We start from the raw sequence: 18,259 nt of genomic DNA, 5'->3' as shown, positions 1-18,259 counted from the left end.
ATTCAAATGATCAAACAAAACATCACAAAAGCGAACGAATAATCAATAGATCAGTGCCAGAACTGAACAGTTACTCGCAAGCATTTAATATAAGAACTTCAATTTATTGTGACACACTTCATAGTAACGAAAACATTTGTAATAATGTAATACCTTTAAATATTTAAAAATGAAATACATTTTTACTAAACTTACATGTTTGTTGTGCACATGCACATTTTTTAATAAAATAAATAATACATTATATCTCTTTAAAATTTGTTAGTGGTAGAGTATTAATAAAGTATTTAAACGCACTTTTTACTTACCAAACGTAATTAAGATATAAAGACCGTAAATACATATTTAGTAACTTGTGTAATTTAAGAACTAAAAGAAGATATCAACACATAAAAAGAGAGCATAGCGCCACAACAGAGTGTTCCTAAGTAACCTTTATTTAAAATAATACTTTAACAAACGTTTCGGTCTGTTATTAAATCATCTTTAGTGTAATAAGTAAAGATAATACATAAAGTCTAGTAAACAAATAGATAAAAATAAAAACCGCAATACATTACATTAATCGCATTAGTTTTTACAGCAATATAAAATTCGCATCGAACGCACACATCCTATTTCTTCAAAGTATAAAAGTCGAGAAATAAACTGAAATAAATAACGGACACAAATAACAACATGTCACATAACATGTCACATGTCAATAACATTATCCAACTAATAACAATATTATAAGTGAAAATTTTACAATATGACTCTTTACATAGAACACCATAATCACCTCATCACGATACTTAATGTACATATTGAGAAAATATTTTTCTTACTCGTTTATTTCGATGACATGTTATTAAGTATTTGTGAATCCGTAATTCATTTCAGTTTACTCCTCGACTTTTATACATTAAACAAATAGGATGAGCGTTTGATTCGAATTTTATACAGCGATAAGAACTAATGCGATTAATGCGTTTATTGTGATTTAAAATTTTTATTTTTTTATTTACCGGTCTTTGTGTTATCTTAACTTATTACATTAAAGATGGTCTGATAATAGACCAAACATTTGTCAAAATATTATTTTAGTTAAAAGTTACGGCACGAACACGCTGTTGTGGCTCTATGCCCTTCTTTTTATGTGTTGATTTCTAATTAATTGAATTTTTAGACATTAAAAGAAGACAGTAGAAGGAAACAAAACTTGCTTAAACTGGTTAATTATTTCGTCGGCCGATAATGATCACTATTATATTGCTATTACTTCCTTATTCTGCTGATATCTAATTATTATGTGCATTATCATGGAAAAAAGGGGCGACTTATCAATCTTATACCAGGACCATCAGGTTATCCGATTGTTGGAAATGCATTTCAATATCTTGGTTCACGAGGTAAGTTATAATTTTATATATAATATATTTCTGATAAATAAATATTCGCCAGTGCATACAAATTTTTAAATATAATATTTGCAAACATTTTTCTCTGTTTGCACTGTATGTTTGAATAAATGTTGTAAATAATATAAATAAATTTTTTAAAAACATTTTTCGAGTTGATATGAGACGACGAGTACAACGAATATAACATGTTTTTTTAATTATTTATAATAATTTTTAAATAAACATATTTGTTAATAAATAAGTAAAAATGAGAGAATGTGTTGAAAACGGCTTTGAAATATGATTCAATAATAATGCGAAAAATTACGTAAATTTTAATAAAAAATAATTATTTTAGTGTACAACAAGCGTTATCCGACCTGTGCGCAATATTAGATAACTTTGCGCGTCAATAAAAAAATCAGCGTTCGTCGTACGAAAAAAATACAAGGGTCCTTTTTTGTTGCAAATTTCGTCCACAACAAGATGCATATGATAAAAATCATCTCAAATAAATTCTAAGGCCTGAAAACAGCGAAAAACTAAGACTATTCCAAAAAATCAAAATTTTTTGCTTACATAGCTACAAACTAAAAAAAAAGGGTCTAAAAAATCATTTATACCATGAAAAGTATTATTTGTAGTTCTCAGATGATGTGTGATTTTTTTGGGATTTTTAATTCCATTTTAAATGACGGAAAAAAATCACCGGCGCAACATAAAAAAACGATAAAATCGAGGGTTTTTGGGATCCGAGTCTCGGACTTTGACGGCGCGTGCAAGCTAAACGACTGACTTGACGATAAATGTTGTTCAGATCATTATTGTAGATAATTTTACGCTCTACAAAAAAGGTATGTATAGTTAGTTACCCTATCTTGCTTAGTTTTCGAGATATTTGAGAAAAAATAAAAAAAATCGCGTTTTTTGTTGATAATATTGTTAATAACTTTGTAATGCGCATGCGCATTGCGAAGCAAAATAAATCTCACTTACAGCACCTTAAATCAAAGCGATTCATGGTGGTTGCAACTTGTGAAGATTAATTGGAAGGTAACCCCCCTAAATTAGTCTAATATGACTGGCCTAAGATGATTCTTTTGAGAAACGAGTGCTTGCCGCTGCAAATATGAAGAAAAGATACAATTAAGTACAAAATGTAAAGAACAAGTTTCAATAAATAATATGATACAATAAAAGACACTAATTATTTATTTATTATTGTAGTATAAAAATAGTTATATTTATACAATTATTATAATGCTCATATTCTTTTATAATGTAATGTAAAAAAATATTCTTTTTTGTTATTATAGGTAACAAAGAAATCGTCGCCATTCAATCATATAATGATACTAAGCTTTTTCCTTTTATTAGAGCAAATAAATTGCCGTCACTTTATTTTTATTAAATAATTTATGTTTTTGTTTTAAAATTCAGAAAATAGAGCGATATAATCCACTCTTAAAAAATATAATGAGATATTTAACTAAAATTTCTTATAATAATCTCAAAAGTGCAACCTAAAAATTACATAAACATTTATAATTTATGTTACTATTTTTGTTATTATTTTATGTTATTATTTTAAGCACAAAATTATAGAAAATTGAGAAATATTTTTACAGTAACATGATAGTTTAAAGTTTATAAGGCCATAACGCACGAGTTTTTAAAATGGTTGTTACATTACATGTGAGAAAGTTGCCAGAACCAACGGAGAAAAATATTCTTAAATTCACACAAATCAGTTGTTAATTGAAATCTTTTCGATTAAATGCGCTCACATTAATCGTCAATTAAACGGCTTTGGATTAACTCAACTTAAATCAATCGTCAATCGAACGATTTTCGATTAATTCTGCTTAAATTAATCGTTAATTGAATGATCTTCGATTGAATTCGCTCATATCAATCGTCAATTAAACGGCTTTCGATTAACTCCGCTTAAATCAATCGTCAATCGAACGATCTTCGATTAATTCTGCTTAAATTAATCGTTAATTGAATGACCTTCGATTGAATTCGCTCATATCAATCGTCAATTAAACGGCTTTCGATTAATTCCGCTTAATTCAATTTTAATTAAATAGTTTTTAATTACATTATTTGATATCAATTGTCAACTAAAAACGGAAATTAATTAAAAAAGTAATTAATTCCTCGCAACCCTGATATCTATATATATACAATTTCTGTAACTTTTAAAGCAAATATCTCAGAAACGGGTCGGACAATCGATCGCAAATTTAACACAGGTTTTTGGGATATATAAGTGCACAATCTCTGTAAATTTCAGCTTTATCCTTTTATTTTGACATAAGCGACATACATCTTTGATTAAGTGTTCGCGCATCTGTCGATCGACTGCGTTCTACTTTCGTTCTCACTGTTTTAAATATTTTGTAACAAACTGAATAAATGTACGAAAGTGAAATTTTGAGGTATATTTATACCTTAAAATTATGGTATATTTATAGAAAAAATGGTTATTATTAAGAATTTTTTCTTAACAACAGCTGCCATCTTTTGTTAATTTTTTATTCCATTTTTTTCTTAGTGGTTCATCGGATAATGATCCCACTCGGCATGTAATATTTCAGAAATTTTTCACGACCGTTTCTACATCATTTCGGCAATGTTTCAATGTCCGCAATTATTTCAAATGCGACCATGCTGAACCCTAACCATGCGCAACCTAACCATGCTGAAAGATTTCGGCAATGTTATGAAGTATTTCTTAAATATATCTACGAAATATTGTTAGAATTTGAGCAACTCGCGCCCTCGTGATACCCTATAGATAACCAAACCGTGACGCCGCTGCGGAACATAGAGGCATTAGTGTTCTTACATCTAGTTATTTTTCAGATGACGCTGTCTTCGACGGCATCCACCGTAAAGAAATCTTTAACTGTCGCCTCCCCTTCGTTCTAGTTCTTTCTCGACCGCAGCCTCGTACAGATGTATACGCGTTATACTAATAAAAGGTTCAGTTCATTAATCCTAATCGGTTAATTTCGTCATCCTTGACCTGCTAATTATAACAAACTAGCTGGTTACCCGGGCTTCGCCCCGGAGGACATATGTAATAAAACTCTCTCTCTCCTTTTCCCCCTCCCCCTCCCCCTCCCTCTCGCCCTCTCCCTCTCTCTTTCTCCCTCTCCCTCTCCCTCTCGTCCTCTCCCCCCTCTCTCTCTCTTCCCCCCTCTCTCCCTCTCTTCCCCCCCCCTCTCTCTCTCTCTCTCTTCCTCTCTCTCCCTCTCTCTTTCCCCTTCTCTCTTTCTCTCCCCCTCTCCCTCTCTCTCCCTCTCTCTCCCCTCCCCCCCCCCCTCTCCTCTCTCTCTCTCTCCTCTCTCTCTCTCTCTCTCTCTCTCTCTCTCTCTCTCTCTCTCTCTCTCTCTCTCTCTCTCTCTCTCTCTCTCTCTCTCTCTCTCTCTCTCTCTCCTCTCTCTCTCCCTCTTCCCCCCCTCTCTCTCTCTCTTCCTCTCTCTCCCTCTCTCATATGTAATAAATTTTTCGTAACCAATTTCCAAAAAGATACCGGTTCCTAAAAAGATCGGTAACGAAAAACTATACAGTTTATAGCACTCCCCGGGAAATTCTACCCCTATTTTATATACAATTCTTTAAAATTCGGTCAATTATTTCTCGAAAAATTAGAAAAATTAAAAAAACCGATTTCCAGAAAATCGGTAACAAAAAACTATACACTCTATAACACTCCCCGGAAAATTCTACCCCTATTTCATATACTTTTAGTAAAAATTCGATCCATTGGTTTCCGAGATCATAGCGAACAAAAAAAAGGCTAATTCGAAAAACTTCTGATACCGGTTTCCAAAAAGATCGGTAACAAAAAATTATACACTTTATGGCACTCCCCGGAAAATTCTACCCTTGTTTTATGTACAATTCTTTAAAATTCGGTCAATTATTTCTCGAAAAATTAGAAAAATTAAAAAAACCGGTTTCCAAAAGATCGGTAACGAAAAACTATACACCCTATAACACTCCCCGGAAAATTTTACCCCTATTTCATATACTTTTGGTAAAAATTCGGTCAAATAATTTTCGAGATCATAGCGAACAAAAAAACTGCAAACCCTGTTGCTTTATAATAATAGTATAGATATTGCGGAAACACTTCAGAGATGTTTCAAATACATTTTACACTAAAAAAATGTTTCGTATTAGCAAACAAAATTTTCTTACTGACGCAAAAACTATTTGTTGATATGTGAAAAATAAAATATTTTATTACCGGAACAAAAAAAAATATATTATTATATGTGCGTATAGCCGTCGCGCGTTTGTCCGAAGAAATCCGCTCTCTCAACCGGTCACCCATCCAAGTAGTATACCGGCGCCTTGTCTCTTGACATCGATGATCGAACAGGGTAGTGGTGATCCTCTGACTCTGACGCTTCTTTCTTTCTTATACTTGCTTATTTTGGTGAGCATAAAGCTATCGCATAACAATATTAACAATACAGATATACGAATAAATCTTTTTTGCCAGTCAGCGTCGAATATTATTTTATATTAAATATTATTAAATATTTTATATTTTATATTAAAAATGCCATATGACAAAATTTGGAATATCAGAAAATTTTTAATAAAAAAGAAAAAATGCAATAATTATATAATAATAAATTTAATTTTTTATAAGTTTTAAAGTCTGTCAGCAACTTTTCGGAAATATTACAAATGCAATGTTGTATGTGAAACATTCAAAAATATAACGCGTGCAATGCAAACGTAATAATAGTTTTATCATGAATCAGAAATGTTTCTAAACCATTGCATCTGCAATATTTCTCCCGCAATATTGTAGAAAATTCACTGCCTGCAATTCAATTTTTCATTACCGACGCAATCTTTCGGAGATTTTTCACAGGTATTTTAGATGCGGTGTTGCGTTTGATATGTTACATAAATATTATTCGTGCAAAGTAAACGTAATAGTGCTCTTGTAGTGCTTTGGAAATGTTTCTGAAATATTGCATCTGCTACATTTTTTTTGCAATATTACAGAAACTTATAAATATTGTAAACAACTTTCTGAAAGATTTCAGACATATTGTTAATGCAATATTGCAAAAAACATGGTGCAGGTACATTTTTGAAATATTTTAGATGCATAGTTGCAAGTGAGATGTTAATGAAGTGTTTCTGCATTGTTTCCGAATATTTCAATATTTCAGCAACATAACATGCCGAGTGGGATATATAAATCTCCTTAAGATTTCTAGCTAAAGTTTGCCCTGATCAGACCACCGAGAACCGAGAAATTATTGCAAAACAAAAAAGAGTGGAGTACATTTCAGCTATATATATATATATATATATATATATATATATATATATATATATATGTAATATATATCACATATCGTATATTTATATTGTGGCGATTACATCGGCACTGATCGGCACATTCAGCTGATGGCAAAGAACGAAACATAGGCTCTTACGTCTATCGTAGTCATCATAGACTTCGTCACCGCCGGGTGAACGACCCAAACGCTCAGGCAGAGAAAAACACCGAGACGATAAACATAGTAGACAGCTAATAATCACAATGCATTAAAAAATACTCTATTTCTTTTAATTTGCACACTTTTTTAAATTTCAAATTTAACCTTTTTATGAATTCATATAGAGAGTCAACTTAGTAGCACAAGTGGTGTTTCACAATCGACGTAATTAATTACATATTTCTGACTTTTAATACTCTGTACATTTATCTAATATTGTTTCCACACTCTCCCTTTTTTCAGATTTCGCACCTATCTAAGATAGGTGGAAAAAATTCCAAAAAAATCATGATGGCAATCATGGGAAGAATCATCTCCATTGCACTCTTACAACAAAATACAGTCGGAAAGAAGGGAAAGGCAAACGACAATTTTGTCTTTTTAATGGATTGCTGACTGCCGTCATTTGTAAGCTTGCAAGTTATTTTATTATTTATAATTTTTACTTTGTGTCATTAAAAGCATCGTGATTACCAAATCTTATGTATACAGCTGTATGTTTTGTAAGGCAAACTTTTAAGATAGTGATAGCTCATTGTTTTTTCTTTTTTGATTATGTTTATTCTTATCTGTGTAGGTGCAACTAAGCATACTAAACATATAGATACAATGGTAGCACCTAATGCTACTGAGGAAGATGTTATTACAGGTATCAAAGAGTTTCTTTGTCAGTCAATTGGCCGAGCTAAAACGTAAGTAACTTACTGTATTAATCTCGTTTTTCGTTTATGTTAATTCTAATTTCTTTTTATTCTTGGCAGATGGGAAGCAAAACAGCAGAATGAAAGAAATCCAGATCTTCATGAACATATGTCTGAAACGGAAGAAACCTCTATTTTGAATGAAAGTGGTGAACAAAGTGAAGCTTCTTTAACTGATGTGGAAGATGACAGTAACAAGCACCTTCCCGATATTAATAATAAAAAACTAGTTCCTTATGTTAAAGACTCAGATGATAATTCGTCATAGTAGCCTATAATGTCATTAAAAAAAAATTAACGAATGTAGTATTGCGCTTTATACATTAGAAGTAATATTTTTATTTTTCCTCACAGTAATACTACAGAATATAAAAAAGATTTTAGTTATATATAATGCATTGTAATATACTTTGCATTATACAACTTTATTAATTTTAATTTTATTTTTTTATGTGACTAAAGTTTATTATCATATTATATAATATGCTGTGATATTAACATGTATGAGAGATAGATATAATTATATATTTTTTGTAAACTGTTTTATTAAATAATTTTTTGTGAAGAACGACTTTTCTATGACACCTGACACTTATTCCTTAATATTTGTTCGCGAAATCGCTGATTAATCCCGGCGATGGTAGCGGGATGAGAAGGACGCGCGTGGAGGGTGTTAACAAATTCTTTCTTTTGTTTAATGTAACTCAGACCACAGTCTGAGCCGTCTTTAATGCGTCTAAATATATACAATCTGACCTGAGAAATGATGAGCGGTGTAATGATAAGTCTTTGATGCGCGAGACAATTATATGAATTGCCTCGCTCGTGGTGATTCGCCCGTGAGCCGTTGAGACACGTGGCGGTCGGCACTCGCGCACGTGTGAGCCTGAGTCGTCGTGTTGATGTACCAGAGCTGGCTGGGGTGAGCGGTCTCTTTACACTTTACAGTCTCTTGGCAGCTTCAATCACTGCGAGCGGCACGGTATGCAGTTCTACGAACAGAACTCACAGAGCACACGTCGTACGTACGATCACAACTCGGACATGTTTCTCTCTGCGGCGAGGGAGAAGCTCGCGATGAGCGCGCCCGTGCTTGCGCAAGCTGCCGCGTCGATCCGGCCTGTCGATACCCGATCGATGCTGCCATCTGATGAGATGGCAGCAACGCGAGCGTAATCTCGAACATTCCGCCCGCCATCAGCAACCTTGTTGATGATTCCTTACTCGTGATCCTTTATCCTGATGAAATGGGTAATACGGCAAGCTTGGCAATTGGCCGGGTGAGCATCGTGGTGGCCGTCTTGAGGGTAACCACCCTAGTAAGTCCATCCTTTCCGGGGTGCAAAGCCGTTACTCTTGCGAGTGGCCATTTGCACGGTGGAGAGCGTTCGTCGGTGAGCAGCACGATAGAACCCACCTTGATGTTGTTGTTAGGATGATGCCACTTGGATATCGCCTGCTGGCGTTGCAGATAATGCGCCGACCATTGCGCCCAAAATTGTTGAACATGCTGCTGGATGAGCTGCCACCGAGATAGTCGCGAGGTTGCCAGGTCGATCAGAGATGGCTCGGGTATGGTAGTGAGTGGACCTCCAATGAGAAAATGACCTGGGGTGAGCGCTGAGACGTCTTCAGGGTCGTCGCTCAACGGTTCCAACGGCCTTGAGTTGAGAATGGCCTCTATTTGCGTAAGCAACGTTGTTAGTTCTTCCGTCGTGAGTAGAGTCTCCCCGATGGTCCGTCTCAAATGAAACTTCACGGACTTTACAACCGCCTCCCACTTGCCCCCCATGTGTGGAGCACCTGGTGGGTTGAACTCCCATCTTATGCCGTCAAGTTGCAACACTTGAGCAATCCGTTGATGTTCTTGCGCGTCTTGAACGAACATTTTCTTGAGCGCGGCGTCTGCTCCAATGAAAGTTGTCCCGCAGTCCGAGTACACGGTCTGAGCAATTCCCCTTCTCGCTGCAAATCTTCGGAAGGCTGCTATGAATCCTTCTGATGAGTAGTCACTGACTACTTCGAGGTGAATTGCGGAGGTGGAAAAGCAGACGAACACACAGATCCATCCCTTGTATGTTTTCGCACCTCGTCCCTTCCATGTCTTGATGGTGAGCGGTCCGGCATAGTCGACTCCTGTATGAGCAAACGGACGTGACGGCGTAACCCGAGAGAGAGGTAGTTGGCCCATCAGTTGATGAGCACGGATCCCCCTCTGCCGAGCACACACGACACACCGTAAGATATGAGACTTCACCGGAGCCCGTCCGCCGATGATCCAATATTGTTGCCTGACATGAGCCAATGTCAGCTGTGTTCCTCCATGTAAAGTACGCAAATGGGCGTGGGCGATGATTAAAGTTGAGAACCGTGAGTGGCGAGGTAAAATCGCCTGATGTTTGTTGTCTTGAGCTAGTGCTGATTGGTTGAGGCGGCCGCCAACTCGGATAACCCCTTGAGCGTCTATGTACGCAGTCAATCGACTGAATGCGTGAGTAGGTGGTAGTCTCGAATTGGCCGTGAGCATCTTGATCTCATGCGTGAAGTATGCCGCTTGAGTAGCCTTGATCCAGAATAGTCTGGCCTTCTCCAAAGCTGAGTGCAAGTCCAGTGACTTGGCTCGGCGCTTTCTCAAGAGAGAGATAAACCTGAAACAGAGAGCTGTTACTTTCAATAATTTATTGAGGGTTGAGTACCTATATATGAGGTCCCAGTGGTATTCCGACTGAGATGCCGCTGCATGTAGCGCAGTGCCAGGACGGGCCTCACTGCAGCTCAACTCGTCCGACAGCGCGGGTTGTGATGGCCATGCTTCAGGTGTGAGTATCCACGGTGGTCCCGTCCACCATAATGAGTGGCTTTGAAGTTGAGAAGTAGTCATTCCTCGTGATGCGCAATCGGCTGGATTGGATGTACCAGGTACGTATCTCCAGTGTGCCTTTGCAGTGAGATCTTGAATCTGAGAAACTCGGTTTCTCACAAAATCCTTCCAGCGCGATGCATGAGATTTGATCCACGTGAGTGTCACAATAGAGTCCGTCCACAGGTGAATTGCTGTAACGTTCAACTTCAAGGTGGCTTGAACGTATCGCATGAGCCTTGAGAGCAGCAGTGCTGCGGAGAGTTCAAGTCTCGGGATGGTGAGCCGTTTGAGCGGTGCTACCTTAGTTTTGGAGCACACCAATGAAATCGTGGCGCCGTTTGAGCTGCGGACGGTGATATATACGACTGCAGCCATTGCTAGTTGAGAAGCATCAGAAAAGCCGTGAAATTCCACTGACGAGGTACTCCATGTGTTATACCATCGAGGTATTGAGATTCTGCTTAAGCTGGTGAGTTCTTTTCTGATAGTGAGCCACCGTGATGAGAGCTGGGATGGCAGTGGTTCATCCCATCGGAGCTTATGAAGCCATAGCTCCTGCAAGAGCATCTTCGCCTTGATCACTACTGGTGATGCAAAGCCTAGTGGATCGAATATCTGAGCCACTTCAGACAAAACGAGGCGTTTGGTGAACTGAGTGGTGTGCGATGAGATCCTTGTTGAGAATGTGAATGAATCTTCGTGAGGAAGCCAGTTTAATCCGAGGATTTTGGTTGTGCAATCGTCAAATGCAATTTGCGAGCCCTGTTCCTTTTCTGCTTGAACCGCAGTGAGCACATCTTGATGAGTCGCGTGCCACTTTGATAATGGAAAACCGCCCGCCATGCACAAATTCTTCAGTTGCACTGCAATTTCCTTTACCTGCTGAACTGTGTCGGCGCCTCCAAAGGTGTCGTCAACATATCGACCCTCAGTGAGTGGCGGCACTGCAAGGGGAAACTTATGGCCTTCATCCTTCACCAGTTGCAGCAGTGTTCGCACTGCTAAGAACGGGGCACCCTTGGTACCATATGTGACCGTTGTTAGATAATTTTCCACTTCCTTGAGTTGTTTGTCGATCCAGAGAACCCGTTGTAAATTCCAGTCATCCTTATGTACGTTGATTTGCCTGTACATTTTGGTGATGTCAGTTGCCACTAAATGCCGAAACTGTCGAATCCAGAGCAAAACGTCTGTGACGTCTAAATGCAACTTGGCTCCCGTATACATGATATCATTGAGTGAGCGGCCGGATGTAGATGCACTCGAGCCATTAAACACCACACGTAATTTTGTGGTTGCACTGTCTGGTTTGAGCACGCCGTGATGTGGCAAGTAATATTGCGCGTGCTGGCTGGAAACGGGTGAAGCCTCCGTCATGTGATTGAGCTCTCGATATTCTGTCATGAACTGATGATACAGGCGTCGATAGTTGTCATCTCGTGCGAACCTTCTTAGTAAGCCCTGCAGGCATCGATGCGCAGTGTGATACGAATCCCCAAGAGTATCAGGTGATGATTTTAACGGAAGTCGAACCGTGTAGCGACCTGTTGAGTCCCGCGAAACAGTGCTCTTGTAATATTCTTCACATCTTTGCTCGTCAGGCGTAAGATCATGAGTATTACTTGCAGGCACTTCTTCTTGTGTCCAGAATTTCGCCAGCAACTCGTCGAGAGCATCTTCTCTCTCCTGAATCGAGGCATGGTGCACTGCAGCAGATGCCGATGATGATGTGTCGACAGGTCCGAGAACGAGCCATCCAAAAATTGAGAGCTGCGCAATTGGCATCAATGGATCTTGTTTGATGATGTTGGGCTTGATGATCTGCCCATATGAGTCAGCTCCAATGATGATATCCACTGGCCGTGGTGTGAGAAAGTCTGGATCGGCCAAGATTAACTTGGTGAGATGCGGCCATTCCTGTGGTGCAGCGTTGAATGATGGCAAGATGTTGGTTAACGTCTGCAGAATGTGAGCTTGAATGATGACGTCTGATCTTGAGTAAAGTGAGCGGAGCTGGAGTGAGGCAACTCCTCGAGTTTGAGTTGACTTTTCGCCCCCAATTCCAGTAATGATGATGACAGAATGATGACGAGGAATGTTGAGCTGACGAATGAGTGATTCAGAGACGAAGGTGAGTTCTGAACCTGAATCGATGAGAAGCCGTACGCGCTGAGTAGTCACAAATGAATTTATCTGAGCCAGGGCCGTAGCTAATAAGGTTGAGTGTGATGAGCGGGCCAAAGAGGAGTGAGCGACGATTGCACCATCTTCCTATTGAGCTGACGCAGCTGAGCTGGTGCTCGGCTTCACTGATAAGTTCGCCTGATGAGCTTCATGCAGCATCGTGTGGTGTCGGTTGGTGCACTTCTTGCACCCCCGTGAGCTCTTACATGGGCGGACGTTGTGGCGGCCGAGGCAATTGAAGCAGAGCCTCCGTGAGATGACAAGTTTCTGTCGTTCGACCGGTGAGAGATCCCTAAATTTTGTGCACGTCACAACGAAATGCGTGCCGTTGCAGCAGTCACACGGGTACACCGTGGAGCCGTCTGATGATTCCGTGCGGGCCGGTTGAACAGCCGCACCAGTGAGGCCTGACGCTCTGAAGTGCGCTTGTCGGTCGGCAGCTCGAGTAATGGAGAGGTCTTCCCTCCCGTCCCGGTTTTGGCGGGATCCGTCATGATGAGCCGCCCCTGAGCTGTTCACGATGAGAAACCTGAGAAATGTCGAGACACGTGTAAGAAAATGCTGCACGAATCGAGAACGTTCGAGGAACGCGAGAGAAAGCGCTATGCGAAGCGAGAGTCATGTATTGAGCACGTGATACTGTTTATGTGACACTCGCGAGGGCGCGTGAACACTCGTGTAACACTCGCGAGCGCGCGTGAGAATGTCTGTCTTTCACTCGCGACAGCGCTATAATGTCTACGTGGCACATCGCGGAGGGCATGCCCCTTTCACGTGATCTGTGTCTGAGTTACACCGTAAGTTCCACGCATCCGGCTCGAAGGACCAAATGTTCGCGAAATCGCTGATTAATCCCGGCGATGGTAGCGGGATGAGAAGGACGCGCGTGGAGGGTGTTAACAAATTCTTTCTTTTGTTTAATGTAACTCAGACCACAGTCTGAGCCGTCTTTAATGCGTCTAAATATATACAATCTGACCTGAGAAATGATGAGCGGTGTAATGATAAGTCTTTGATGCGCGAGACAATTATATGAATTGCCTCGCTCGTGGTGATTCGCCCGTGAGCCGTTGAGACACGTGGCGGTCGGCACTCGCGCACGTGTGAGCCTGAGTCGTCGTGTTGATGTACCAGAGCTGGCTGGGGTGAGCGGTCTCTTTACACTTTACAGTCTCTTGGCAGCTTCAATCACTGCGAGCGGCACGGTATGCAGTTCTACGAACAGAACTCACAGAGCACACGTCGTACGTACGATCACAACGCGGACATGTTTCTCTCTGCGGCGAGGGAGAAGCTCGCGATGAGCGCGCCCGTGCTTGCGCAAGCTGCCGCGTCGATCCGGCCTGTCGATACCCGATCGATGCTGCCATCTGATGAGATGGCAGCAACGCGAGCGTAATCTCGAACAATATTGTATATAATTTAATACTAGATACAATAATATTGAATATTACTATACTATATATTTATATATAACATATTTATTTTTAATGAGGTATAGATATCCGATATATATGCAGAATCAGATATCATATCTGGAGATGAAATTATCATGGCTTTTTACGATCTTGGAGATGTCTTTGAGATATTCTCATGATATCTTGCGCAATCAAATATTCCGTCATTCAGATATCTTCTAGATATCTTGCGCAATCAAATATTCCGTCATTCAGATATCTTCTAGATATCTTGGAGATATATTTTGCTGTGTGGGTACATAACACTAAACATTATTGCATTTAGCATTTATCTTATCTCACGCGTGACAGTGTATCTACGCGATTTGCAGACACGAGTCTCTCCCTGAAAGTAGAGATGCCAGATTCCTAGTATGCGCCGAGTAAATCATTCTATAGGGGGGTTTAGTCGGTAAGAATCCGACATACCTCCTGGTCCTTCCCTGTACCCCTATTCTGTAACTCTTAACGACAGTGTCGGTATCGTTATGTTATCGTTGCGCAGGTATACTATATGGAAAAAAAGCTGCGCAACTATCGTTATGAGCACATAACGACGCATAACGAATTACAGAATCGCACTACTGGAGACCGGGGGGACCTCCGAGTTCACCAGTATTTACTATCGTCACGATAGCAAAGTCAGTGAATGCATAACGGCACCTGCATACTAATGAAGATAAGACACTACTCGTTGCAGAAACAGGTTTATCTCTTTATGCAACACGCATTAAAGTATGGCGCGTACGACTTTTTTATCATAAAAGAGCTATCAGTGATTTTGCCAAAAGCTCGATAATGCCAGGAAGTATTTAATTTTGTATAAAATTAATCGTTTAGTTTTACTTTAACCGAATAATAAATTAGTTTACCTTGGCCATACTTTATTTTGCCTTTTACCGAAGAAAATAAATCGTTCTCCTTCTCTTTCGTTACGCAAGCGTCCTTGCCGTTAATGTAATGCAGAAGTGCAAATGGGGGATAATAATACCAAGACCTGAAGCACTACAGCTGTTAAGGAAATTCGAATCCTTCTACCGCCGAGGTTAAGGCGGACAGAACCGACAAGAATCGGAGTTGTAGAAGTCCGCGCTGAAATGTAAAGCGCAACTGCATTCTAACCGGACAACATCCTCTATGCACTTTGACGATCCTGAAGAAGGAATTGAGACGGCCATGCGTATTCCATTCGAGAAAATAAACTTTTCTCTACATCAGCAATCGTCAATCCGACGGCATGAACAGCAATCGAGATGCCAGAAACGAAAAGATGACCAGCAATTCGAGCCTTCCATTCGCCACGTATCGACAAAGTACTCGACCGAATTATGCGGGAAAGACCGGGACTACTTGACGGAGAAGAAATTCACGCCATAACCCCAGCAAAGTATAACATTTTAATAGGAGTTTACGTCGCCGACCTCTTGTTATTCGATCTCAATGCTATTCGGCTTCGCGTCTAATTGTAAGATGTCGGAATTAATGCGTCCCGCGGAAAACAGTTAAATATGAACTTTATATGGACCTTAATAAAATCTCCATTTAAATTTTATTTGATTTAAATTAATGCTGAATAACTGCATTAATATGGCTCATATTTGTTCTATATATAAAACTTAATTAAGAATATAAGAAGAAATGCCGATATACATTTCGATTAAAAATCTCGAACATATGAATACATGTCGTATATTCTTAATCGACGTGTATACTCGTACGTATGTTTCGTAGTATACAAAGTATATATACGTACTTCTTACAGTATCATTTCATCATCAAAATATTCGTATTTAATTTGGCTTAATAAGGATTTAATTAGCTAATATATTCAATTTAAATATTAATCTTATTGAAACCATATATGAAATTAATAAGTTGTACATTTTATTCAAATTTCATTAAATTCAAATAAAACTTTTATATGTTCTTAATATGTTGAATTCAAATAAGACCTTTATATGTTCTTAATAAGTTCTAAATCTAATTTAAATTTAATTAAATTCAAATAAGACCTTTATACGTTCTTAATGAGGCTTTTAAGGCACAGCGCGCGCGCACCTGGGGCTGGATCCTTGAATTTATTCGCAAGAAAAACGTATGCGGAAATTCTGCTCTTATAAAAAAGTTGCAAGTTGATTAACTAAAAGCCATGCGATCAACTTGCAACTTTTCTGTAAGAGTAGAATTTGCGCATACCTTTCTCTTGCGAATAAATTCAAAAATCCAGCCCCTGTTGTAGCTTGCCGAAATTTTGCGGTTTCAATCAACAGGCAATGTTTTTCAAACGTTTTGTAATATGTGTTTAAAACTGATTTTCAAATATTTTTCAAACGTTTAAAAAACATTGTCTGCTAATTAGGATAATAATGGGATTAGAGAATATGGTATCAACAGAGAATGAGTTATAAGATAAAAAAAACGTTTATAAATTACAATTATTGTGTTTATATTGGTTTGCTTTAAATCCAGTGGTACAAAAAGAAGATAAGTAAACTTCTGATAAAATTAACGAAATGCGCAACACTTGCGCAGTAATCGAATACATAAAAACAAATATTAATCGCTAGCAACAAAAAGATTGATGCAGTTGCACAAAATATTAATCACCATAAAAACCAAGAATACAATTTGCTAGCTCAAAAGAATAAAAATAGAGACATTTTTTATATACTTAATCAAACTGAACCCTTATGGAAAAATACACTCAACTTTTGGTGTTAACCGTTAAAAAAACACCATAGAAAAACTCTTAAAGTTGGGTGTAATTTCGGACCAATTGAAGGATCAGTCTATCAAACAGCCACATTCTTTTTCCCCAGTCTTTCCCAAATCTTCTCTTCCCTATCCCCCAAACCTTCCCCATCAACGCTGCCGCCTTCTTGATCCTTTCTTTTACCTGTGCCTCCTGCCCTCCGTTCCTTTGGAACACATATCCTAAATACCGAAATTCCTTTACTTCTCCTATTTCTTTTCCTTCCCATCTCCATCTTCTCTTACAGTCCCCTCCTCCTCCTTTCTTAAATCTCATTATTTTAGTTTTTTCCACATTCAGCTCCAACCTCTTCCTACCTAGATATCCCTCTAATCTTTCAAGCATACTCCTCATTTGATCCTCATCCTCTGCAATTAACACTACGTCATTGGCATACGCCAACGTATATATCCTCTTACCTCCTAGCATTATCCCTCCCCATTTAACTCTGCCCATTTCCTCCTCCATATCTGCTAACATTATGTTGAAAAGTAACGGACTCAGCGGACACCCCTGTCTTACCCCCCTCCCCGTCCAGAACTCTTCCCCTATTTTGTTTCCCACCTTTACCCTACTTTTTGTCTCCCTCAGAATCTCCTCCGTCCTCCTCACCAGCCCCTCCCTTATTCCTCTTTCTCTCATTGCTTTTATTAATACCCCTCTATCTACCGAGTCAAACGCCGCCTTAACATCCACAAAACATGCTATCAGTTTTCCCCCTTTCTTCTCCAACTTTCTGTTCACCAGGTAATTCAACACATAAATGTTATCTATTGTTCCCATTCCCCTTTTGAAACCAGTTTGGTTTTGCGGTACTATTCCCTTCCCCTCTAGCTCCTCTCTTAACCTCTCTGCCAAGATTGCTGTATACACCTTATACAGCGACGACATTATTGTCACCCCTCTATACTCCTCCACCCTTTTTCCTTCCCCTTTCTTTACAATTGGTGCGATTATTCCCTCCTTCCAGTTTTCCGGCCATCCTCCTCCCTTCCAGATCCTGTTAATGAATCTCCACGCCCAAATCTCCAACTCCTTCCCCCCGCGCTTCCATACCTCACTTGGTATCCCATCCCGTCCCATTGCCTTTCCATCCTTTAACTTCCTCATTACCCTCTTCATTTCTCCTAAACTTATCTCCCCCTCCTCCTCTCCCTCCTTTTCCTCCCTCACACCTTCCTTCCCCATTCTACCCGCCCCTCCACTCCTCCTAGCAATTTCATAAAGTGCTCTTTCCATTTTCCCTCCTCTATCCCTTCCTCAATTCCCCTCCTTTTTCTTCTCTCTTTATTTACTATCTCCCAAACCTCCGACTCCCTCCTTGCCTCCTCCGCTTTTCTCTCCCATCTCAAATTCTCTTCTTCCTTCTTCCTCTTA

General features: G+C 39.2%; 2 protein-coding genes and 2 long non-coding RNA genes across 8 annotated transcripts; 2 read left to right on the top strand and 2 right to left on the bottom strand.

Annotated features, from left to right (window-relative positions):
• Positions 1–41: 41 nt before the first annotated feature.
• On the top strand, positions 42–2,581 carry LOC139777481 (uncharacterized). Of its 5 annotated transcripts, none has more exons than XR_011719370.1 (3): positions 42–146; positions 1,169–1,391; positions 1,741–2,581. It is a non-coding gene; the product is annotated as an uncharacterized lncRNA (long non-coding RNA). The 5 variants fall into 5 exon arrangements; XR_011719373.1 differs by lacking the exon at positions 42–146 and adding an exon at positions 153–267; XR_011719372.1 differs by lacking the exon at positions 42–146 and adding an exon at positions 153–313.
• Positions 2,582–4,845: 2,264 nt separating this feature from the next.
• On the top strand, positions 4,846–7,928 carry LOC139777474 (uncharacterized). The gene is made up of 3 exons (XR_011719367.1): positions 4,846–7,333; positions 7,503–7,617; positions 7,687–7,928. It is a non-coding gene; the product is annotated as an uncharacterized lncRNA (long non-coding RNA).
• A 379-nt stretch (positions 7,929–8,307) lies between these two features.
• Positions 8,308–14,089, bottom strand: LOC139777473 (uncharacterized). The gene is made up of 2 exons (XM_071714908.1): positions 9,609–14,089; positions 8,308–9,489 (listed from the first exon to the last, which is right to left on the bottom strand). The coding sequence occupies exons 1-2, from the start codon at positions 12,272–12,274 to the stop codon at positions 9,459–9,461; spliced, it is 2,697 nt and encodes an 898-aa protein (XP_071571009.1). The 5' UTR covers positions 12,275–14,089; the 3' UTR covers positions 8,308–9,458.
• On the bottom strand, positions 8,861–9,418 carry LOC139777496 (uncharacterized). The gene has a single exon (XM_071714964.1). It carries the CDS (start codon positions 9,416–9,418, stop codon positions 8,861–8,863), a length of 558 nt encoding a protein of 185 aa, XP_071571065.1.
• Positions 14,090–18,259: the final 4,170 nt, after the last annotated feature.

This window comes from Temnothorax nylanderi, unplaced genomic scaffold, assembly GCF_030848795.1.
Source record: "Temnothorax nylanderi isolate EJ_2023f unplaced genomic scaffold, tnyl_v1.0 TNYL_tig0150_pilon, whole genome shotgun sequence".
Classification (NCBI taxonomy): domain Eukaryota; kingdom Metazoa; phylum Arthropoda; class Insecta; order Hymenoptera; family Formicidae; genus Temnothorax; species Temnothorax nylanderi.
Note: the sequence above shows the minus strand (reverse complement) of the source record. Positions and strands in the feature narration are given on the sequence as shown.

Excerpts from the sequence above, each read along its gene's own strand:
- LOC139777496 (XM_071714964.1), bottom strand. The coding sequence starts at position 9,418 with ATGGGGGGCAAGTGGGAGGCGGTTGTAAAGTCCGTGAAGTTTCATTTG.
- LOC139777473 (XM_071714908.1), bottom strand. The coding sequence starts at position 12,274 with ATGCCAATTGCGCAGCTCTCAATTTTTGGATGGCTCGTTCTCGGACCT. Across the intron at positions 9,490-9,608 it reads TCAGAAGGATTCATAGCAGC|ATCAACGGATTGCTCAAGTG; the intron begins CTTCCGAAGATT and ends ACGCGCAAGAAC.